Here is a 23,942-nt window from a genome sequence, read left to right as displayed (position 1 = left end):
CTGCTGTTCTACACCAACAGCACCACACCTGCTCAGTAGGCCAGTGGAAAAGCAAACAGAGCTGTGCCAGGACCACAGCAGAGCCAGCACACCAGCACAGGTACAGAACGCTATTTGTGCAGTGGGAAAGCCTTGTAGTGCAAAATCTTGTTTCACTGTATTCCTGTGACCCCTCTGGCCTGTGTGCCTATTCCTGAACCTACACCCCTGTATTATAGCTCAATTATATGTGTACCCAATCAAATTAAATTCCCTTGCTCTCCTTCTCTCTTTCTCTCTCTCTCCCTCTCTCTCTCTCTCTCGCTCTCTCTCTCTCTCTCTTTCTCTCTCTCTCTTTCTCTTGGATGTCTCTGTTTTTCATTGCCTCCCTCTCCTTCTCTCTCCGTCTCAGTATCTTTTTTTAATCTTTTTTTTCCCCTGCCCCAGATCCCCCCTCCCTCCACTTTCTCCCGAATTGTACTTGGCCAATTCCCCCTGCTGTGCCGGTCGTTGCTCCACCCCTCTGCCAATCTGGGGAGAGTTGTAGAGTAGCACATGCTTCCTCCAACACATTTACAGTCGCCAGCCACTTCTTTTCACCTGACACTGTGAGGAGTTTCACCGGCAGCCGGCAGGACATAGTGCATGATGGGAGGATCACGCTATTCCCCCCACCAGTTCCCCTCCCCCCGGACAGGCGCCCCGACCCACCAGAGGAGGCAATAGTGCAGCGACCAGGACTCATACCCTTAATCCAGTTTCACACCCGCAGACACGGCCAATTGTGCCTGCACTATGCCTGGGTCTCACTCTATCTCTTTGTGCATGTGTCTCCCTCTCTCTCTCTCTGTCTGTCTCTCTCTCTCCCTCTTTCTCTCTCACATATCCTCCCATCCGCCCATCTATCCATCACCGGCTTATTCACCACCCAGTTCAATTAAGGCTTGGCCCTAACCTTGCCTCCGGGCCATATTTATGCACTGTCAGCTGCACATGGCGGCTAACTGTCATGCACGTATTATTTCTCCTAAGGAGATCGCGCTGCCGTTTGCCTCTTTAAGCACTAAGGGGCGCTCTTGCTGTGGATTTGACCGTCCTCTCTCACATCAGCCATCACTGTGAGATGCTCAACGTATATGCGCCTCAAAAATTCACATATCAGGTCAATGCTGCTCCATAAATCCTCTCCAATAGGCCGTGTTGTTTGGAAGGTCAATGGCCCAATGGAAATATTCCTGCACCTTCTTTTAAAGTCACTTCTTAAAATGCACTTTTCTAGGCCCGCTTTTCTATAAGTGTTCTTTCTGTGTGAAGCATGTCTCACTCTTTATTATGCTTATTATATTATTATACTCACCTTTCACTGCTATTTCATATTCACTTGCATTGATTTCTAGTATTATTCATTGTTTAGTAATGTAATTTACATTTTTAACTTTCATTATGTATTACCTATCTCCTTCAATATTTAACTTTGTTAAATATTAAAGTAATGTGTAAAGATGTATAGAAAACCTCTACTTTGACTAATAATTGTGTCTGGTATGGTTAAATAATCTTGTTAAAATCCTTAAAATGACTTCCCCTCCTTCTCCCCCATTAGCAATTCCAAAATCTGTAAATATGCAAATATTGTTGTTTTCTCAAGTTTAACTGCTGAATATTGGACAAGGATTGGCTTCAAGTATTTGTGATGTCACAAATCATGCCTTGTAGAGAATCACCTTTTCAGTGAGCACAGAGAAACGTTCCACTTTCAGCAGCAAATGTCAAAACAGCCTTGTAGTGTCAAATCTGCACAAACATCATTCTGCACAGCGAAGCTCAGACATCCAACTGTAGGAACAAGAAGAAAAACATTTAGAAAAAAGTTTGAGTGGAGAGTCTTTAAATGACATACATTTTGTTGTTTATTCTTTTAGCTGTATTGATAGCATTGTGGATAATGTGTGTGTGTGTGTGTGTGTCACAGAGCTGAAGGCGGAGGTGGACAAGCTGCGGGCGGCTCAGAGGACTCAGGGCGTGGAGCCGGAGCGGGTCAGGCTGTTCCAGCAGGAGATCGTCGGCCTCAGGAACAAACTGTGCCAGCAGGAGAGAGATATGGCTGAGGCACAACGGTCAGGACTTTCTTCATCTGTATCACCAGCTAGTCCCACTCAGATTATGCTGACATCAGGACTTTCTTCATCTGTATCACCAGCTATTGTCCTCTATTTTACAGGGATTGGAGAGAGAAGCTGGAACAAGCAGAGATCCGGAAACGCGAGGAGACCAAAGAGTTGCAGGTGATTTGGATTTGAAAGAGTTCAGCATCTTTTTCCACTCAGTTATTTAACTCCCATTTACCGTAGATTTACATTTGAGGTGTTTAGCTCTGGCCCTCATCCAAAGTGATTTACAGTAAAGTCACCAACATTAGAAGCAGTCAAGTGTCAAAGTCATACCTGCCAACATTAGGCTGTGAAAAAGAGGGAGATTGTATGGGGTATCAGCAAATGCGCCCTATCGAAAAATGCTACCTTATCTGTAAAGGGGAGACTCGTCGGGTACCGATAGAATCCATTTTCATTCAGATATCTTGAGGTGAGAGGCCAAGGGACCCCTCGCCAAAATGTAGCCTAAATTTGAGCATTATTTAGCCCCCTTGCCGACAAGCTAGCATGTCATGATGTTGGTACCAATGAATGCCTTCGGTCATCTGGTTTCAGGCGATACCAGAAACTTGACTCTGGCTTTAAAACTACCGGTAAGCCCGCTACAGCCATTTAATTTGTATCACTTGTGGAAATGGGGAGGTTATAACAGGAGAAATTACCAATCGCGAGCACAGCGGGAGAAAGGGTTAAAAATAGCAGCTATGGTCAAAGTAACAGTGCTCTGAAACAGCTGTGTCCCTAGAATAGTCTTGTATGTTAGACAAGAAAAAAATAGATGGTGGGGGGGAAAGATATGTTTATCTGAACATTTCCTGCTCTGTGTGTCTTCCAGAAAGCAGGCGTGACGTTCAAAGTGGACAACAGTCTTCCCAACCTGGTGAACCTGAACGAGGACCCGCAGCTGTCGGAGATGCTGCTCTACATGATCAAGGAGGGCCAGACCCGAGTGGGCAAGCACAAGTCTGACTCCGCCCACGACATCCAGCTGGAAGGGGCGCTCATCGCTGAGCAGCACTGGTGAGGACCGCTGAGGGGAGCATGGAAAGGGCAATGGCACAGATACTTACATTTACTTCAACAAGTGTCATCCTAATGCTTAGAATTTATGTGTTTTAAACTTGATTAATGTAACTATTAGTTTGAATTGAGGGTCAGTGAAATGAGAACTGAGGCTGCAAGATTATGGCTAAAATGATAGGCACACGTATTTTGTTGACTTCATTATTAATCCTGATTATCATAATATTCTCTATATTTTGAGGAACAACGTTATTTTACATCACTTTAGGAATGATAATACGTTAGCATGGTAAAAACCTTCTCATGTAATTTTCATGCCTGGTTCAATTAAAAATGTGTGTGCTTGGGGTTTTTCAGTGTCATATTCAACATCAAGGGAACTGTCAGCATCACTCCCATGGAAAACGCCAAGACCTTTGTTAATGGGAACCTCATCTCTGAATCCACTGTCCTGCACCATGTATGTACAGCAAAAATATATGCTTACATTACTGAGGGTTAGTGTCATATTAACTATGAACTAATCATTAGTTCATAGAATTTGACTATGCATTAGTTAATAATGCATAGTCAAATTCTATAATTGAAACTTACAATTTGCTTTGTTCCCCTTTTTTGTCTATTTGTCATTTGTTATCAGTTAAACATGCATGATGAACCTGTTTGTTGAAAGCAGTTTATGAATTAATTTAACATAATTTGTCTGTTTGATGCTGTGTCTGTGGTTTCTAGGGCGACAGGGTGATTCTGGGCGGAAACCACTACTTCCGCTTCAACCACCCGACAGAGGTGCAGTCTGGGAAGCGGGTGTCCTGCTGGACGGACTCCGGTGACGGCCACAAGGACTTTGAATTTGCCAAAAATGAGCTGCTCTCTGCTCAAAGAGCACAGTGAGTGCAAAGGACCGTTCAAGAACAAGGGCTTTCTTTTTCCTTTTCAAAGCTATTTCAGATTGGTCAGAGCTTGACTAATGGTCAGGAGCTCACAAGGTTGTTCTGCAACAACCTGCAATGTTCTATTAACATTTCACAAGACTTTCTTTTTAGTTGCTCTGAGTTTTGACTTCTCTGAACTCCCAAGATGAAGGAAATTGCAATCCTGCGAAGTCATTGTGGTTGAAATAAAATCTATGAGAACATAACTGACTGTCCATAAAATTCTCTCAACACTTCTGGCATTGAAATTCACTCATGTCAGAGCATTGCAATTCGCTAATGTCAGCGGATCACATTTTCATAACTCAAAATTCAGTGAAGGAAAAACGACCCTAGGAGTTTTTGAAAGACGTCATTTTTTTAAAGCAATATCAGCTTTTGCAGAATAGGTCTATTTCGGTGGTTTTCCTTAAATCCAACTTTGTGTGTCCCAGGTTGGAGGCGGAGATTGAAGAGGCCCAAGTGAAGGCTAAGGAGGAGATGATGCAGGGAATCCAGATGGCCAAGGAGCTTGCCCAGAAGGAGCTGACAGAGCAGAAGTCCTTCTATGAGGACCGCATCAGAGGCCTGCAGAGAGAGCTGGTACACTAAAACATCGCTTCTCCTTTTTGGAAATCCAAGGAGAAAACAACAACTTTTCTCCTTGTCTTCATGTCTTTACCTAGCACTTCTCCACCATTCACGATACCGTAGTTTTAGGGGCACATGATTAAAGAATCCTGTGATTTCTGTTCTAAAGCCACCATATTTCTAACCGCTGGACTCCTTAATGTTGGTGGCATGTAATTTTGACAATCTAGGAATTTAAGCGTATATTAGGCTTCATTTCTAACCTGTCCCTGTAGTCTACAGTGATCCCCAGTGAATCTGTAACAAAACAAGTAATAATACCAAAGTACTGTTTTTTGTGAATACGCTGCTACAAAACTATCCATCTTATATGTAGCTGTCTTGCTTGCAAAGCTTCTTGAATGCACACAGCTATAGTTGAATGGTGTGCACATTGTGCAGGTGCAGTCTGCTCTACTTAGTAGGTTTTACACTGTATGTGGGGTCTTGTTGACCTTATACCATGTATGTTAATATGCAGTGTGAAACTCTGGCATAAATTCCTGTACAATTCCTATGTGTTTTTTTGGGTGACATATTGGTTCTTTTTAACTCTTCTGCAAAGTTTATCGATGTGTCTCATATGTTTTTCAGCATCATGTTTGATCATACAAGATTGTAATGACTCTGCTTTGATGTTTTATCACTTAAAGGATGGGTTTTCCGTGGGGAATATGAATATATATTAAATCTCACGCCCCTAAGGTTTTCGAATCCGTTGAAATTTTTGAAATTGGATATTCACTGCCAGAGATATCAAGCATCTCTCACATATTTTTTGGGCCAGCCGACGCGTTTCGCGTCATCTGGCCTAAGTCCGCCTTGCGGAAGTCGTGCACCTATGAACTACAACTGTTGTTGGCCATGGTCCCGCCTCTAGAGGTCCTCCACGCCCCTTCAGAGGCCTTGACCAAAACAAAAACGCAGCCATCTTTTCAACCGCCTAGCCTGCTGTAGCTAATATTAGCTTCCCATAGTTCCTTGCAAAGAGACCATTATCTCGGGAACGGAAGCACTAATCGACACGGGACTGGCGGCATTGGAAAGCTCGTCAAATTTTACATCTAGTAGTAGGTGGGTTGAAGTAACGAAATCAACGCTGAGCAATGTACCCGTTTTTACACATTTTTACAGAAAATAGTTACAACATCAGATGCGCGTAACTCCTACGAAAATGCCTTAAAATGCATGAAATTTTTTTTATGAAGACATCTCCCGACATATATACTACCGTTTACATTTGGTGCAATTTGGAGGCAATTTTATTTTCGATTTATTTCTTGTTCTTTGTATATTTTATTGTCGAAGCCTTCTTCTTCTTCTTCTTTGAGTTTTATGGCGGTTGGCAAACATATATGTGCATTACCGCCACCTACTGGAGTTTGATATCAGCCAAATGCCTGAGGGGTGGGCATAAAAACGAAGGCCACGCGAGCCCAGTGCATTGTGGGAAATGTAGTATTTCGAGTCCCCGCACCCGCACCTCCCCCCCACCACCCCCCCCCCACACACAGAGTGGATTTCGGTTGATATCTCTGTGAGTAAACCTCCAATTTCAAAAATTTCAACGGATTCGAAAACCTTAGGGGCGTGAGATTTAATATATATTCATATTCCCCACGGAAAACCCATCCTTTAATACACTGAAACAGTTATTGTACTTGGCACTTAAGGTGATTCTGATTTTGATTGCCCTCATCTCCAGGAGGAGGAGAGCAAGCGGAAGCGTGTCCAGCAGCTGGAGCAGCAGAGAGTGGCCAGCCAGATGGTGGAGCTAAAGACGGCCAAGCTGGGCCTGGAGCAGGAGGTGGACAGCCAAAAAAAACGCCTCCGCCTGCACATGGAGACCCAGGTGAGCCAGAACAATACCAGGGAATAGTATGTTTCCTTTCCAGGGGTCTCATTTATTAATATGTGCCTAGAATCCCTACAAAAACTATGACTAACTTGCCCGGCGACTGTCTGTGTTTCACAATCTCGTGTCGTCTTGCAAAGTAATTCCACGCAAAAGTAGTGATGTAAAAAAATCAATAATAATGAACAATGGTTATAAAGTAAACAAGACAACTTACGGCAAATAATTTAAGTCAATTGTGTCCCTTTCTTAAGCACATTTTGGGAGACAAGTACCCACACCTCCTCCAGGCAATTATCCCGTTATCAATCACAGTCCAACTGGGACATTCCACATGTGGATCCGCTGCAATCCAACCATAAATGGTCAATGCCAATAACCACATGAGCCATGACACATAAATGAGGCTGATTATCAACTAAACAGGGAAATCGCATGCAGGTGTGTGCGCAGTCACTGGATAGGTTAGTCATTCTTTTAGGTCATCCTTAGTAGGGATCCTACGCACAGGCTGGTAAATGAGAGCCCAGGTCTGGAAAAGATCATTGTTTTAAGTTGCTGGAAAGATTTTGGAAAGCTTTGTGATGTTCTTGATTCTCGGGCGTCCGGGTAGTGTAGCGGTAGATTCCCTGCCTACCAACGCGAGGGGCGCAGGTTCGCATCCTCGTGTTACCTCCGGATTTGTCAGGCACCCATACAGGCACGATCGGTGGGTGTCTGTAGGAGGGAAGGCGGATTGAGGGTATTTGTCCTGCTCGCTGCACTAGCGCCTCCTCTGGTCAGTCGGGGCGCCTGTTCGGGGTGGAAGGGAACTGGTGGGAATAGCGTGATCCTCCCACGTGCTACCAGTGAAGCGCCTGCTGTCGGGTGAAAAGAAGCGGCTGGCAACTGCGCATGTCTCGGAAGAAGCATGGTGCTAGTCTCGGCAGGGGGGGATGTCCTTGATTCTCAATACACATCATTCACTGACAGACCCCCGCCGTCATTGTAAAGATCAGCTAGATGATGTGACCAAGTTGATAGTCATATTTCCCAGCCACTATCAGTTTTCATCACATTTAACCCTATTCTCAAATCCCATCAATAAATTAAGATCTAAAAGATCTGTGATATTTAGCAATGGAAAATCTGGCAGAACCATCCACGTATCCATGCATTTAAAAAAATGAGTTATTCACATAATGTTGCTATACACAGGAAAACTTGTGAAGAAAGAGATAAAAGCCACCTTTATCAAACAAGAACATTTTGATTTATTCATGTTTTTTTACGTTATATTCTATGATGTTGCTATGCAGGCCTGGAAAGTATGGAAAAATACATTGAATAAATTAGAGAAAATGGTCTCTAAAGGTGTGGAACATATGGAATTTGAAAACAGAAAATTATGTAGAAACCCTTTTCCTTGCATGTTATTTCAATCAGCAATTGCCATTTTTCCGCATCTTGATCCTTGGAACGGTCAGGCTGGATTATTCCAATGACCATAAATGACTTATTCTCCTCCATTTGCTCATCCTCATGATTCCTGATGATCTAAAATGACCTTGATAGGTTTAAGCAAATATAGCGACGCCCATTTCATGCATAAGTGGTCGGTCACTGGGGAAGTTATTTTTAGGCAAGATGGGTGTTTTGGCCTGCTGATCTCCTGTCTGATGATTCTTAATATCATGTGCATTACCATGATGCTATGCAGGCGATGGAGGACCACCATGTGCGTCAGGCGAGGATTGTTGAAGCCCTGGAGGCGGAGAAGAAGAAGATCAGCAAAGAGCTGGAGGAGATGCAGCACAAAAAGGCTTTGAGGGAAAACCGCACTCCCAGAAACGGTGAGAGTTTCCAAGTTGGTATCTAGCGCATAGAGTTATGAATCATAAAGAACATTCAGGGCATATAAAATAGTATTTTGAAATTAATCTACGTGTTGCGTTTGTTTTATCCTGTTTGTAGTACCAGGTGGGTGGCCTGGGAAGGCTAGACTATATTTGAATGTTGTTTGTTTTAGTATAATTTTCTGTGATTGATAACTTATCTGACAATACTTGGATTTTCCATGTTGTGTAACAACAACCCCCCCCACCGGTGCTTCCCAGTTAACACGTTCACTGCCAATGGCGAGTTGACTCGTCAAAAATTCTTTTGAGATATTGTGTGTTCACAAAATCCTAACAGAAACGAATCCTTGGCTCTTGAAAGATGAGCCAGAATCCTCAAAAAAACCCTCTGGCAGAAGCTAACTACAGTATTGAAAAACGGCTGGCAGTGAATGTGTTAAACTCTCAGAATTATTTGGCAATGGTCTCTAAAACAGGGCTCTTGGCTAAGGTGAAGCTAATGATCTGTTTAATTTCTGCATTGTAGTCCCTCCACAGTGGGATGCCATGAAGCTGTCCTTGATGATTGAGGAGGCCAACAAGATCAGTGCCAAACTGAGAAAAAGCACCGTCTTCAGCAGGTATGAAAAGACAACATTGTTTTGTTTCGTTTATTTCCGTCATCTTCAATTTGTACAACTCAAATACACTGTAAATAAATGCTGCATAAAACAATAACAAGTCATTACTTTTGAAGCAGTGACAAAAGCAAAGCAAGTTTATACTGACCTTAGCTTATTACACCTACCCTTTTTACATTACCGGTAGTTATTTTGAACAGATCCCTGTAGATTTGTGCGCTAAAAGTGAAAGAAATAGACAAAATATATGTATACTCTTCTATAGTCTATATTGGGCTGTCATGTTACATTCAGATGTATTTAACAGTTTAAAAAAAACACATCAAGTATGAATGAAATCATTGAGGATGTCACATTATCTGAGATGTATTTGCATTGCGGTTCTCAGGATGTAAAACTCCAAGGTGCTCCAGGCAGAATACGTTCAATATCAGTAATAACGTGTGAAACGAAGTACATTCACAACACATGAATACAACATTTTCAAAATGATGCCACTGAAACGCGGACACAAGGGCAGGACTGTCCAGGAGCCATTTTGTATGTCGAGGAGGAGGTACTGTCTAAAGCAGGGGGTTCCCCCAATTTTTTTCCATCAGGTAGACCCAACCCATATTGCAATATATCAATATCTTCGAGTCGAAATTAAAATGCATGGGAATGTTGCATATTTCATGGGTGGGGAGCACATTTTTCATTTTTAATGTCAATCTGACATTATTGCCATTTGGGTTTGGTGATTCTCCTCTATTTCACATGGGCTCCTCCTGTTCTCAAGGTTGGCAAATCTTTTCATAAAACAAAAGATGTATTTCCCAAAACACTGTTTCAGGAGGAAATCGTTAAGAAAAATTGAAGATCCTCATTCATTATGTCTAATATCTGCAAAAGTAATGTTTTTTATTCTTTCAAGCAAGGACTGACAATACCTGCTATATGAATGAATGAATGAATGAATGAATGAATGAATGAATGAATGAACATTTTATTTACGTGTCAGGACAATTTACATGACCCATCCCACATGGGATTATCAGACACATCAACATACAGTTATTTCCATATCTATTACGGTGCATGAATAATACAAAACCGTACAAACACACACACAGCACACGCGGCATCAGCAGCAAAACACAGATTTAACTACAATGTGTATTAAGTAAAATATATGAATTATCTATCATATGTCATCTTTTTCCTCCAATCCCACGCATGAGAGATATATTCGGAAAAAGCAAAGATGTTGTCAAAGAGAAATTCAAGTATGGCACCTTCTTCAAAATCTAACAGGTTTAACTCAGGGGAGTGAACTTTTTTAAATAGTATCTCTCGTAAGTCATGATACAATGGGCAGTACAAAATAAAATGAAATTCATTCTCCACTTCCATCATGCTATAATCGTTCTGCTCCCTTTTTTTGTAAGAGTAGGTGTCAGTGTCAGTATTTATTTATCAACTTGACAGATATCTTATTTTGGAACAAGGCTTTTCTTCAGTTGCAGTTGTATTTCAAGCTTGACCATTTAAATGCATTGTCACTTTGGCATTAACCCTTGACTCCCCTCTGTTTTAGAAATGGAAGCTCTGACAAAGAGAACCTGGAGCAAGGTGGTGAGCTCCAGGTCCGGCTCCAAAACACAAAGCTGGGCATCTCCACCTTCTGGAGCCTGGACAAGTTCCAGAACAAAATGGCTGCCATGAGGGAGCTGGACCAGGTTAGCCTAAGATCAATACTACACATAGGATTAGAATATGTTGATGTAAAAAGACAGCTGTCTTCTTATCAGCCCTAATCACAAAGTGAAGCTGCGACAGAGAACAGCAAGCATCCCGTCCCTTCCAATTGGGATCCTGTGAATTTTCCCAAATTAAGTTCTGTGTGCTGTATTGACACTTCTCTGCCCATTGGCACTGGCAAATTGAAACATAAGAGTGAAATACAAACTGTCTCCTAAATTTCTCCTACTGTCTCCTGACTCTCACTGCCCTTTGGAGTTAACCTGATGCTGGGAATTTGATCTTGGAAACCAGTTAAAAGGGGCTGGCATTTTCAAAAAATACCTGGCAGGTGATTGGAGGAACCATCTATCACGGGCTAACTTCGACCAGTTAGGACCGCCGCCTCCTTCCTCTGATTTCAAACCAATAGATTGGAGCGTGACAAGATGGATTTGTCACGTGAATATGAGCTTGTTCTCGTGCCAAACCAGCTGCCTCACGAGGTGACTTTGTAGTCACCAACATGAACATGTGCCTACTAGTACAGCCTTCAATTGAGGTGAAATCAAGGATGTCACAATGTCAGAGACTTATTTCCATTGTGGTTCTCATGATGCAAGGATGGCAGGTTAATTGAATCGCATAACATCTACAAACTACAAACACAATTTGTAGATCGTTTCAAACTCTGTGTTTACTGGCTTGTTTAGGGTTGATTTGATCGCTATGCTAATAAGTTATATTTCCTGTTGAACTAGAGCCAAGCGCAGCCTGTCTTGTTCCCCATTATGCAGAGTCTGACATACGCCCCGGTGCAATTTCCAATTTCCCAAGCATTTGACCTCATTTACAGGCCAACATGGCTGTTTTATTACAGGCCAATATGGCCTGTTTTATGCCTGCTTTTCGCATTAAGCTGAGTAAATGAGAGTGGGATAGTCAGCAGTATTTGACCCTCCACAGGGGGATCCCGCCTCCAAAGATGACGATGTGTTTTACGACCCGGAGGATGAGTGGGAGCAAGATCTATCTGCCTCCTCTGCTTCCTCCTCCTCCTCATTCTCACGCCGAAGGTAATTATCCCGCTCGTGTTCTTCTCTTCCATCTTTCCATCCCTCCATCTAAATTACATTTACAGCAAGTGTTCAGTGTTTTGCCCAAAGACACCTAAAGGGGTCACATGGCTGGGGATTAAACCTGTGACCTTTCGAGCACAGGAAGGTCTCTCCAAGCTCTCTTCCACCCTGCTGTCAAAGGCTTGGATGGACAGTGTTTACACCTCATGTGGAGCTCAAACCCCCGAGACTGAGCTCGCGGCTTCTGGTATTCCTTTAATGTGAACAATGTGTCGGGCAAAAGGCTGAATATGGAAAGTCCAAAGGCTTTTGAATGGAACACGGAAAAATCGCCTTTGTCAAACATTTTAGAAGATTTTGGTTATTTTCACAAAGTCCTCGTATTTATATTTCCTTCTTCTGAAAAGTTGACATGAAGTTGCTACCCACAGAATATTTCCCTCCGCCTTTTTTCCTCTCATGTGTTTAATAATTTCATTTGTGCGAAGACCAGGCCAAGAGTTTAGAAAGGGAAAGGGCAGCAAGGGTTCCTGTGTTTCCCACTCTACGACACACACACACACACACACACACACACTCTGCAACCATAGTACAAACATCACGAGTAACCCCCAATGTTTTCCTATCCCGCTGTTATTATTCCTGTCAGGCATGTTCCTGGTGCTCCTGGTGGAGCCTGAGTGAACAGCGGGCCCGGCCAAATGAAACATGGCACAGGCTCCGTTGTTCCCTTTCAACCGCTCTCTGTTTCTGCCTGCATCAAACTCACGCCTGAGCCCCGTGGGCGTGGCCACAGCCATAATGGGTAGCTGTCTTGGTAGACCAGCTGCTGTTGTGGAGACCACCCCCCCCCCCCCCCCCCCCTATTTCATGTGTCCGTAACACTTTTTTCTCCTTTTGTCCCAATTGTGCATGTTAAAAAACGGTGGCCTTTTGTGGCTCACCTTGTAGCACGCGTCCAACCCGAAATCCAACCCGAGGTCCTTTGCCGCATGTCATCCCCTCTCTCTCTCTCTCTCCCCACCTTTCCTGGCTGCCTACTGTCCAGTTTAATAAAGGCAAAAACGCCCCAAAAAATAATCTTTAAAAGGGGGGGGGTGGCCTTTTTATGACAAATTGGGCCAAAAGTGGACTGTATCTTTTGTGTGGGACGACAGGGTTTGAAATTCTGGTCAATTTAGGGCCAGTGGACTTCTGAAATGAGGTTCCGCCACTGCACCAGTGACAGTTAATTCTGACTTGACAAACACGACTGGCCAAGAATTGATAACCTGACCATGCCAAAAGAAGAACATGATCAGATGTGATACAAAAATGTTACCGATTAACTGTAACTCATTCTGGACGAGAGCGTCAGACTCAGCACAGTGCCCGAAATGGAACAATGTAAAGTTTTAGCGAGACACACAGAGCTGTGGCTGACCTGCCTTTGTCTCCGGTCTGTTCCACATCAGGAGCAGGAGTCTGTTGAAGAGCAGGAGGATCTCAGGGCGTATCTACGAGATCCGGGTCCATCCCATCCAGAGCCTCCACACCGGCTCCTCCTACCAGTCCTCTGGTAATGCACCGCTCAAAATGACTTCATGTTGTTTTATACACCTATATAACGCATTATACTGTATATACTCACAGACCTGCTGTAGTCCGTGTGCTGCAATCATCATATTTAGCACAAAATCTTTGCATCCAATATCCATCCATTTAAGATGTGAAAGTAATGAAACATAGAAACCCTGGGATTTATGCTTCTGATGTTAAATACTGTAGTCGGCATAAAAAATGTACGAGGCAACACTCAACATACTTACCACCAGTACACCGGATCTGTTGTAACTATCCCTCGTGCTGGAAGATTGGATTCTATCAAGGATTTTGTGACTAATTGAACATTTAATATTGCCTCAATGTTCCACAAATGGACTAAAAAGGTAGTTTGTGCACAATCCAAAGTCCTAACCAAGTTATCCCCGTGTCTGTCCCAGGTCTGATTGGTGTGGCCAAACCTCCCTCCACCCATCCCAGCACCTCAGACTCCGCCCTGCCCGGTATCTGCAAGGATCTGATTGGCCAGGCGGTGGGCCGGCTGCGTGGCCTTAGCGGGACAGAGGAGAGTGTGGCAGACCAGCTGGCCTCTGATCTGTACCTGCTGTACACGGCGGTCCAGACCATATCCCATCTGTACCACAGCCTGGACGACGACAGCCAGGACAACGGTGAGACTCCGCCTACACTTCAACCTTTTGACAAATGACTCACTGTCTGAATGGGTTTTTGCCGCGATGCTTCAAATAAGGTCTCTGGGCAACGCAAGCTTAATCAAACGTGAACCAGTGTTCAGCCGGATAATCTTCACACATGAGGACCACTTTCATGAGTTTTGAAGCGTAAATGCGAGCCCTAGAAGTAAAAAGCTTGTGCTAAGCTAATCCAGAACTACACACAGTGTCGCATAGGCTTCCCCGTCACGTCACCACTCAACCTGGACTGGTGTTGATGTGTGCGCTGCTGTGCACTGATTACCCCGGGCTGAACCAGGTGAGGGAAAGAGAATTTCCGTGTTCATCCTTTGAAGTGATGACGTTATTGACGTATAATATCCCTGTCGACTCAACAGTGTAGTCTCATTTAGCCGTTTGCTAGCTAGCCGCCCTTTTAACGGCACGTAAAAGCTTAAAAACTCATGAAAGTGGTCCTCATGTGTGAAGATTATCATACTGAACACTGGTTCGTGTTTGATTAAGCTTGCATTGCCCAGAGACCTTATTAGAAGCATCGTGCCAAAAACCCATTCAGAAATCCCATAGGCGAAAACAGTGAAGAACCAGGACTGTTAGCATTGATGTTTTCCGGACTCGTTCCTGGGGCTCTCTATATGATGATGATGAGTCTTGACGTATAAACAGTTTCTGTGTTCAGTAGTAAAGTGACCATAAACACCATAATTTTGGACCTGCTCTATGTCATGGCCTACTTTTACCAGTAACTACCTAACTTATAGTACTAAGATGACACAATGTGACCAAAAAAAGCTTTAGATAAAAGAAACTGAGCTTCTTTTTCTTCTGTTCTCCCCTTTTTTTGATTATAGTATTTTTGGGGGATTTTTCACCGTTATAGGATAGGATAGTAGGCAGACAGGAGAGGTAGGCAGAGAGGATGACGTGCGGCAAAGCGTCATGGGTCGGATTCAAACCCGGGCCAGCCGTAGGAAGGAAAGCCCCCCCTCCCTACCCCCAAACAGTTTTTCCTATATCATTTGTCTTACAATGCACAAAAAATGTGCAGGTGGGTCGTGGTTGTGGGATGAGATACCGATTCTTCGGATTTGTTCAGATTCAATAAAATGAAAGATATTGTCAGAAATTGTCAGCTTAAAATTGAAAATAAAACATAAAAAAAGAAGAAATTGTCAGCTTGATTTGTAGATCAGACACTAAAGGGTACCAGAATACATTGCAGGGGTTGACACAATTTTGAGCTTTTGATTTACTGTGTGTCTGTCTCTCCTGCAGTGTTTGTGTGCAACTTGGAGGCCCAGACCCAGCTGGTGAAGGCTGCCGCAGCCATAGAGAGGGCTGTGTTTATTACCATGCAGTGGCTGGCCAGCGTCAGACCCTCCTCAGGCCGGCTCTACACCATCGCAGAGGAACTGAAGAGCCAAGTCAGGAAGATGGGAGGATTCTTCCAGCTTCTCATTCAGGTAAACACACAAAATTACACATACAACTGCATCTCTTTTTTAAAGGGCTTTATTTTCCTAAAGTATGACAGTTGACATCTCCTGCAAGCTGGATGTACATAAAGCTGTTTAGTGAAAGTGATGAAACTTTGAGCACATGCTGGCAAAAACTAGGAATTTGTGCCATATTTCATTAAAATATTTGCGAGAGAACATGAGTGTTAAACGGCTTGTTGGCAACTACCAGTAAAACTTGGGCTTTTCTGAAAGAGACCTCATCTTAGGTTTCCTGTGCAGATCTGAAGTCTGTAAAAGTCTGGTTAGCAATTGGGATTATATCCAGGTCTTGAAAATTTAGGAAATTACATCAAAAATATTTCTTGTTAGTTGTTCAGTTTTTGGTGTGGAAGAATGAAATCTGTAACGATCACAGACTGTAATGCATTTCCAGGCATACGATTGATGCTGTTTGTGCTTGTTCTTCACACTTAGATGAAATAATTGTGAACACACTGTAATATCTGAGCAGGAAAATAATTGTCACTTTAGCCTAGTTTGAACATGCGAGTGGCTAATCAAAATGCAGAGTGTTGATTGACGGGTCTTAGCTCTGAGCTGTTTGAGCTGTGTGTATGGAAATGGCCACGCAAGGGGAATTCTCAACCTTGAGCCCCGAACAGAACATGAATATATGGAAAGTGAATCAAAAAAATTCCTCACCAGCTTCAGCAACTAAACGCAAACACTATCCCCCCCTCCCACCCCGCTCCAGATTTTCACCTCCTCCGCCATTTTGATTCACTTACTCACCCTTCAATCAATGTCAACCGTTTTGTTGGCTTGCTCATATCGATCCAGCATTATATCGATTTTAATTCAACTCGTTTGTCAGTCGGTCTATGTCGACTCAACTCTATGAATCAATGTGAATTCCAGGGCTGCGACTCGGAGATCACGTCGATGGTGACGGAGGCGCAGAGGAAGAGCGGTCAGTGCCTGGACGCGGCGTTGCGGGCGCTCGGCCACCTGGCGGCGATGACGGACACGGCGCTCAACGCTGCCGAGCTGAGCGGCCGGGCCACGGGCAAGGTAACACCGCCATTAATACCACAGCAGCCACACCTCTCTGCTGTAATCAAGCCCCGCTCTGTAACACTGGAGAATGCAAGATTAGCTGTGTGGATCTTGGAGCGAGGATGGCGGATGGAGGTGGGGCGTTATGGAGCTGAATGACTGCTGATTTGCAGAGGTACAATTTCAAGTGGTGCGGCATATTCTGCAGGGCGAACACACTTCTTTAGGGATGCATCTGCTCCAATTCTTTTATTGCAGAAACTGAATTATGGAACAAGACGAGTTTTTATATTTCTGTGTGTTAAGAGCAAAACATGACAGGCGGCGGCAGGCATATGATGCTAGCACAGATAGGAAGCGTCACGCTACAGTGCATCTGTCCATTCATCCGACCGACCACATGATAACAGCGTGGGACGACGAGACGTGTGCTATGCAAAAATATGTGATTGTTTTGTCATTGGGTCTTTTCAGCTGTCAGTGGCCACGTCTCTCCTTGAGGGGACCAATAATGGTGTCTGCTCTCTGCTGGAGGAAGGCCTCACCATCACTAAGGAGATGCTGAGAGAAGCTCAGCTGGCCTATCCAAGGACTCCAGTAAGACATCACAACAACTTATTCCAAGTTATGATGATTATAAAATCTAGTGACATTTTGTCCACCTGCTTCCGCATCAGTTGACATAGGGAAGTGAGATGTATCATCCTCTCCCTTCGCTGGTCATATTAAATGGTATTATTTGAAAATGAACAAGTAATTTAGCTACTAAATAATAAAGATGTAGTTAACTATTTAAAAAAGGTGAGTGGCTATCATTAATCCCTACCGCCTCTGTTTGCAGGTCCTGCAGAGCCTAAAATCCCAAATGCTTGACTCAGCCTGTGCTCTCCAGAGATACATCCACTGCCACATGACGGTGAGTTTCAACTAGGGCTGTATACAACCATGCAACAATTAGTTTTGTTATTATTGTTTCTATTTTTATTTTGTTTGTTTTTAATTAATTTATAATTTAGTCTATAAAATGTAAAAAGAAAACAAGTGACCAGAGCCCAGAGTGATTCTTTAAAATGCTAACTTATGCCGGATTCACACATGATCAGGCGATGCTGCCAAAGCACCTGTCCTCCATTCATTTTAATGTGGTAGTGCGTTTAAGGCTGTGGCGGTGGGCGAAATGCTCAAATGGAATCAACTTTTGAAGGTAGGGGGAGTGGCGCTGTGGGCTTAAAGGTTTGCGCTTGTTTTTTGCCAGTGTGGACGTGAAATCATTTTTAAATTGCATTCATAATTACCGTAAAAAGTCTTGAATTTAACTTGTTGAAACCTGCAGAGACACTGTATTGGCAGCTTCAATAAAATCTGTAGCTAAAGGAGAGCGTCCATGCTCAGCAAATCTTCCCTGGATATGTAAAGGTAAAAAAAACCCATCCCATCTTGACACAGGCTTAAACGCTACAGATGAATAGCCACTCCCACTCCCGCAGCAGGCCCGGTAAAGATGCCACTCAGCCTTTATTTGCTCCTATAAAGCCGACTGCTCTGTAGGCTTATCTCTGCTCAGTCGCCCCTCGGCCATCGTTCAGGTAATGAATGTGTTGAATGAAGTGGCATCAGTCACAGCTAACAGGCTTGTTTGCCGTTATCTTAGCCACACAAACTAGCAGCTTTTTTTGTTAAAAGCGCTCATTGTCGTGTATACGCGCGGCGGGATTTCACCGCCCACACAGTGTTATTGTTGTCGAACAAAAGTGGTCAGGCAAAACTGAGTTATGGCTGGAATTATAACTACTTTCGAGGGGTCTTTGAGCAAGGCACTTCTCCCAGACCTGCTGCGGCCATAGCAGTCTCTCAGCTGGAAACGCATCTAACTGGATGTGAAGCAGTGCGGGTTGGAGAACGAGCCTCTGGGGTTAGTATTATAGTTGAGTTAGTATTTGGCAGTGCTACTGAAAAGGGCTGAGGTTGGTGAAAAATTTAACTTTTTGAAAAGTTCACCTGCTGTTTGAGGACTGCACAGTTGTATTCTGTTAAATGTGCAATGACAATTCTTGTAAACCGTGTAATTTTATTTTTTCATTGTTTTAAACTGATATTTGTGTGGGTTTTTATTTGTAGGGGGGCGTGCAGCAAAGTGTAGTGTAGGTGAAAATGACAACCTTCTGAGTGTAATGGTTGAAAATACAAAAGATGTTGGAATATCACATTTCAGGCTGCTCTGCAAACTGGGTTTATTTACACAGCTATCTGCCAGAGCGAATAGTGCGGCTCATACAGAACTGTGGGTTTGGCTTCATCAGATGGATGCTGTTGTACTGTAGTGAATTGGGAAGGAGGCCATTCGGTTGATGTCATAGGAAAGAAGGCATCACCTAACTGTTTTTCCAATGACATCAGTTGCATTTACTGTATGTGTGTGTGTGTGTGTGTATGGTCTTTAGGAGACAGTAGCCTACATTTGACAGAAGTGGGCTTACAACTGGATGGTCCCCGGTTGAAATATCCAGACCAGTTGGGGGGGGTGGGGGTTTCTGTGTGGGAAATGTGCAGGAGGAACACTCACTTTTTCTTCCAAACATTACTGATGATGTGCCCTTGAGCAAGGAGCATAACTGGCCTACTGCTCCAGTGAAGCGGCTCGGAGCCTGTGGTTTTACTGGGCACCTTCCAGGAGAGAATGTCTGCAGCTGTATGAATGTGGAACAGAGTGTTGCTGAGCAAGTGTTCTCAGCAAAAAATCCTTAGATCAACAGCGCAGGGTTTTGTGAGCATGTGTGCATTGTTCATTGGCATGCTCTAAGCCAGTGGTTCTCAAAGTGGGGTCTGGGGACCCCCAGGGGTCCTTGAGGGGGATCCAAGGGGTCCCGGGGCAACTTTATTTTTGCTATAATTCCATCTATAAGTAATACAATGACAGACTGTATGACTATTTTGGTCATGGGTTTCATAACGAAAAGCAAACATCTTCTTACATAGGGAGCCTGGAACACAATCTTATCAAATGGGGGTTCGTGGTTTAATTTGTGTCAGTTTAGGGGTCCTTGAAATGGTTTGAGAACCACTGCTCTAAGTGTGTGTGTGTGTGTGTGTGTGTGTGTGTGTGTGTGTGTGTGTGTGTGTGTGTGTGTGTGTGTGTGTGTGTGTGTGTGTGTGTGTGTGTGTGTGTCTTCACTCAGGAGAGGGAGAGCAGGTCAGAGGAGGGGCTCTGGGGGTCTGATCTGCAGAGGCTGGGGGGCACCGCAGCCCAGCTGTTCCAGCTCAACCAGGCGGTCAGACAGCTGCACTGCTCCCTCCGCACCGCCCTCAGAGGTAAGCTGCTGCTCATACTGCATTTACAGGCTGGCCGTTAACTCACAAACATTACAAGCAACTATAGGGCTGGGTAGGGGCGTCCGGGTAGTGTAGCCGTAGATCCCCTGCCTACCAGCGTGAGGGGCGCATGTTCGCATCCTCGTGTTACCTCCGGCTTGGTCGGGCGTCCATACAGGCGCGATTGGCTGTGTCTGCAGGAGGGAAGCCGCATTGAGGGTATGTGTCCTGGTCGGTCGGCGCGCCTGTTCGGGGTGGAAGGGAACTGGTGGGAATAGCGTGATCCTGATACCTTTTTCCCCCTATACTTCATTCGACACGCTGAACTGCAAACTCCGTCACACATACACTGCACTCAACTTCACCACAGACTGTATGGGTGATAGCTGTTGCGATACTGGGCCAATCTTACGTCACATTAAATCGAAGAACGCTTGCAGTGATTGGCTGCAAGCATAGTCTTTTCTTTTTCTTCTGTGTACAAAAAGGATGGAATGCAGGTATCGTTTGACTGGAGAAGTTTCAATACTACTGTAATTGGTACTGGGTGATTTCTGTCGATATCGAGTACAGATACTTAGCCCTACAAGCAACCAGTCAATAGGGGGTCAAGGGTCAAAGTCTTTAAATTGAATGATGATTATGTGAGTCAGCCAAATGCAAGGTAAAAAAGAGACAGCAGAAACAAATACTCCTGTGTTTCACTGTTATAACTTGATTGTTAAGTTGTTTTTGTAAACGAGGGTAATGATAGCTTTTCATATAGCTTTCAGGACAAGATGCTTTACAGTGATTTTCAAAACAGCAAACAGGCATTTTGATAATACAGCATTGTATTAAAAAAGAACAGAACTACTTATTTTATAATTTCTTTAATCACTAATACTTAAACAATGATAGTTGTTTATCTTCCACAAAGCAACATGGTTATTGAGCAGTTGTTTGAACAGTAGCTAAACAAGCAGCAGTTTTTGGCTAGTCCTCATGTCAAGTGTGCTCTCTCCAGGTAAAGGCGGTGACTCCAGCCTGGGCAGCGAGGCCATCTCCTCCTCGGCCAAGGCGGTGGACGAGCTGATCAGCGGGGTGCCCTGCCTCCAGAGCGCCACGACGGCACGAGACGAGCTGCACTCCGCCCTGCGCTCCCTGTCCCATGACGTCAACCAGCAGGGGGCAGGAGAGAGCAGTGGCTCCGCCGCCTCGGAGAGCAGCACAGGAGACAAAACCTCGTTCAAAGAGAGCACCACTGCTCAGAATGCTTTCAGAAATCGCACAGTCACCAATAAGCTGTGCTCCGCCCCCTCAGGCATGTCGTCCGACAGAGAGCCGCACTGGGTGTGATCAATACGTACATTAGTCATGTCATTCATGCCATGTTCACGTCATATATGATGTGCTTTAATGGGAAAACGTTCCCATCAGCCTGCTTTTATTTTCTCTTCTTTTATCGATTTAGAGGCATTTCTCACCTTTATTATTATTAGACAGGAAAGGTGGAGAGAGTGAGGACAACATGCGGCAAAGGGCCAATGGCTGGTAGCCTACTAGCCTACTAGCTGGTAGCCTACTAGCCTACTGGTCAGCTTATCTCAGCCTTCTCTTCTGCTTTAAAGAGAGCTATTTCTCTTTCTGTAGCAGGAGAACAAGGTCTTTGCTGAATACAATCTCCCAGAACAACAAGAAACTTGTTATGGACCAGTATTTCTCAGAGGCTCTGATATCTCCCATTTGACATCACAATTGTGAAAATGTGTCAACACAGGTGCCAAACATGGCAACCGATCCACATATTAGCCGTCCAAGGTAATGAAAATCAAAATAAGGATGTGTAGAGATTTTAATAGATTTATAGACGTTGGCTAAATGCCATTAGTACAAAATTATTAACTGTAAGAGAAAGATCATGTTTACCTCTGCTGTACATGGCCGTCCCTGTTGCACTATATTTTTGGACTGTACATGTTTTTTTATGAAGGTACATTTTGTATTTTTGATGACTTTATTCTATAACCTAATAAAGCCTGTATTTGTATATCACATTGTAAAGCCTTATTCATAATACCTAGTTCTCTGTGCTGGTCTGCATTTGGGTCCAGCCTCCATCCCAAATAAATTTGTTAACCTATTTTTCCCTATAGCAGTTTTCAGCATCCTTCCTTTTACAGGCTAACTTTTTTATGAGCTTGAAAGCACATCTGCGTCAGTGTGCATTTTATATAAAAGGAGTATTGCATTGAATATTATTTCCTGGGGTGGAATTCCCTAGGTGGTGTAGTTGGTAATCCAAGGTATCAATGCCCCCTAGTAGGCCTGTTTACACTTCCCTAACCTGAATGTACTTCATTCCTGGTTTAATTGATTTTAAGCTCAGAAAAGTCAGAGTGATAAACGGTAAACAGTCTGGTTTCCACTCCGGCCGGGCTTTCTCTCAGGAAGACAAGCAGTTGAAAATCCCAAATATTCCATGACTTTCACATAAAAACGATCAAATTCCCTCACTTCATGTCTAAAATGTGCACCTCACAGCCAGTGGGTGCCGTGAAACATAAAAATGAGATCAGATGTCATTATTCATAGTATTTCCATGGCGATCCATGCATTTCCTACCAATATGTTTTACCCATTGAGATTTTACTATACACCGCTCATTAGCTGCAGCTGTCATTTGATTACAATCACCTGTTCTTTTCCTACTCAACTGGCCTTGTGGGGGTAACCAAATAAAATGAATATGCCTACCTGGCTTGTACCAATTGTGGCAGGGAGCTGAAAGTGGGAGCAGAGGAAGGAGCCAACTAATAGCTCGTCCTCACACAGGTGTCCACGTCAGTCATCAGTGCTGGCTGCACCTAGAACACAAAGACAGAACAGAAACAGAGACACACACAATACATGACATCGTGACATGTATGTAATGTCACCTATTTTGTCCTTGGGATTCACATCTGAGAAACTCTAGGGGAGCTTGGGGTTGGTTGGCACTGCAGGCCCACTTTTTGCTCTCTGTCATATTTCTATATTTTCACTAGCAAATGAAAGGTTAAAGAAATAGCATGGTGCAGGTTGGAGACATTGCATTCATATGTGGGAGGGGTAGGCCTATAACTTTTTTTTTACACTAGCTACTGCATGGGACACTGTTCCTGTAAGCGAACTCCCTCTTGTGATGTCACAGGGATGCTACATGCTAGTCTGGCTCTGACATTGGCTCCGACCTTTTCAGTCAGAGCAAAGGGAAATCCCTTTCCGCTCCCTGCATGTGGCTCTCAAATGCCTCCAGTCCACCGCTGTGTAACAACACTAGCTAGCAACCTAACTGTATACGCTGAAAATGGCAAGTTTTGACGAAGATTTGGATTGTGCAATCAAGCAGGCCTAAATAAAAAGAAATCAAGCAGGCCTATTGGGACTTTCGGTGGATGGTTGTAAAGATAACGGAGCCTTTTTTCCCCGGTAGACCAGAGTGAGAGTAAGTGGAGCCAGACTGGCAAGCGAGACTACGTCACCTTCCTTTAGGTCAGTGGTTCCAAAAGTGGGGATCGGGGGACACCACTGGGTGGGTCGCGACATGAAATTGGCCTAAAGAATGTGTGAACTATAAATGTGTGAAATACAAATACATGAATACATACATCGTTATTTTGGGAGTCGCGGGCTGAAAAGTTTGGGAACCCTTGCTTTAGGTGACAGTCACCTTTTTGAGACAAAAATAGGGAATGATTTTGTGTCTGTGAATGTGAACCCGGTATCCTACTACTGAAAAGAGAGCATCAGTGACCCTCCTCCCCCCATATAAATAGGCTAACTGTAAAAATAAAATAAAGTCCCAGAAAGCTGAACTTTTGTGTTCATTTTGTTTCTGTGACCTTCAAGGACCAGAAAATAGCTGTTTGCCATCCTAGTCTCCCCTAGGTGGGGAGAGTGAAACCTCTGCCTAATCATTCTTGCATTCTCTCATTCTCAACCTCTGAGAAATTAAATTATTGTGAAATGACTATATTTTATTACCATGCTTCATTTTGCTGGGGGTCCCCCTGGAACCAGCTCAAGGGCCCCCTGGAGGTCCTTGAACC

General features: G+C 43.9%; 1 protein-coding gene across 1 annotated transcript in view; it reads left to right on the top strand.

The window, feature by feature from the left end:
- Window positions 1-21,795, top strand: part of kif14 (kinesin family member 14) — a gene marked incomplete at its 5' end in the record, with an annotated part of 30,031 nt that extends 8,236 nt beyond the window's left edge. Inside the window, 19 exons of the mRNA XM_083647319.1 lie at window positions 1,952-2,096; window positions 2,201-2,264; window positions 2,968-3,152; window positions 3,513-3,615; window positions 3,888-4,045; window positions 4,525-4,672; window positions 6,405-6,551; window positions 8,254-8,386; window positions 8,919-9,012; window positions 10,589-10,730; window positions 11,698-11,807; window positions 13,265-13,368; window positions 13,793-14,023; window positions 15,323-15,510; window positions 16,426-16,578; window positions 17,038-17,160; window positions 17,405-17,479; window positions 19,740-19,872; window positions 20,879-21,795. Coding sequence (XP_083503445.1) covers window positions 1,952-2,096; window positions 2,201-2,264; window positions 2,968-3,152; window positions 3,513-3,615; window positions 3,888-4,045; window positions 4,525-4,672; window positions 6,405-6,551; window positions 8,254-8,386; window positions 8,919-9,012; window positions 10,589-10,730; window positions 11,698-11,807; window positions 13,265-13,368; window positions 13,793-14,023; window positions 15,323-15,510; window positions 16,426-16,578; window positions 17,038-17,160; window positions 17,405-17,479; window positions 19,740-19,872; window positions 20,879-21,210 — 2,768 coding nt within the window. The 3' untranslated portion in view covers window positions 21,211-21,795. The remainder of the gene's footprint in view (window positions 1-1,951; window positions 2,097-2,200; window positions 2,265-2,967; window positions 3,153-3,512; window positions 3,616-3,887; window positions 4,046-4,524; window positions 4,673-6,404; window positions 6,552-8,253; window positions 8,387-8,918; window positions 9,013-10,588; window positions 10,731-11,697; window positions 11,808-13,264; window positions 13,369-13,792; window positions 14,024-15,322; window positions 15,511-16,425; window positions 16,579-17,037; window positions 17,161-17,404; window positions 17,480-19,739; window positions 19,873-20,878) is intronic.
- Window positions 21,796-23,942: the final 2,147 nt, after the last annotated feature.

The sequence above is a fragment of the Poromitra crassiceps genome (genome assembly GCF_964638095.1).
Source record: "Poromitra crassiceps genome assembly, chromosome: 12".
Lineage (NCBI taxonomy): Eukaryota > Metazoa > Chordata > Actinopteri > Beryciformes > Melamphaidae > Poromitra > Poromitra crassiceps.
This window is presented reverse-complemented; position numbering and strand designations above follow the sequence as displayed.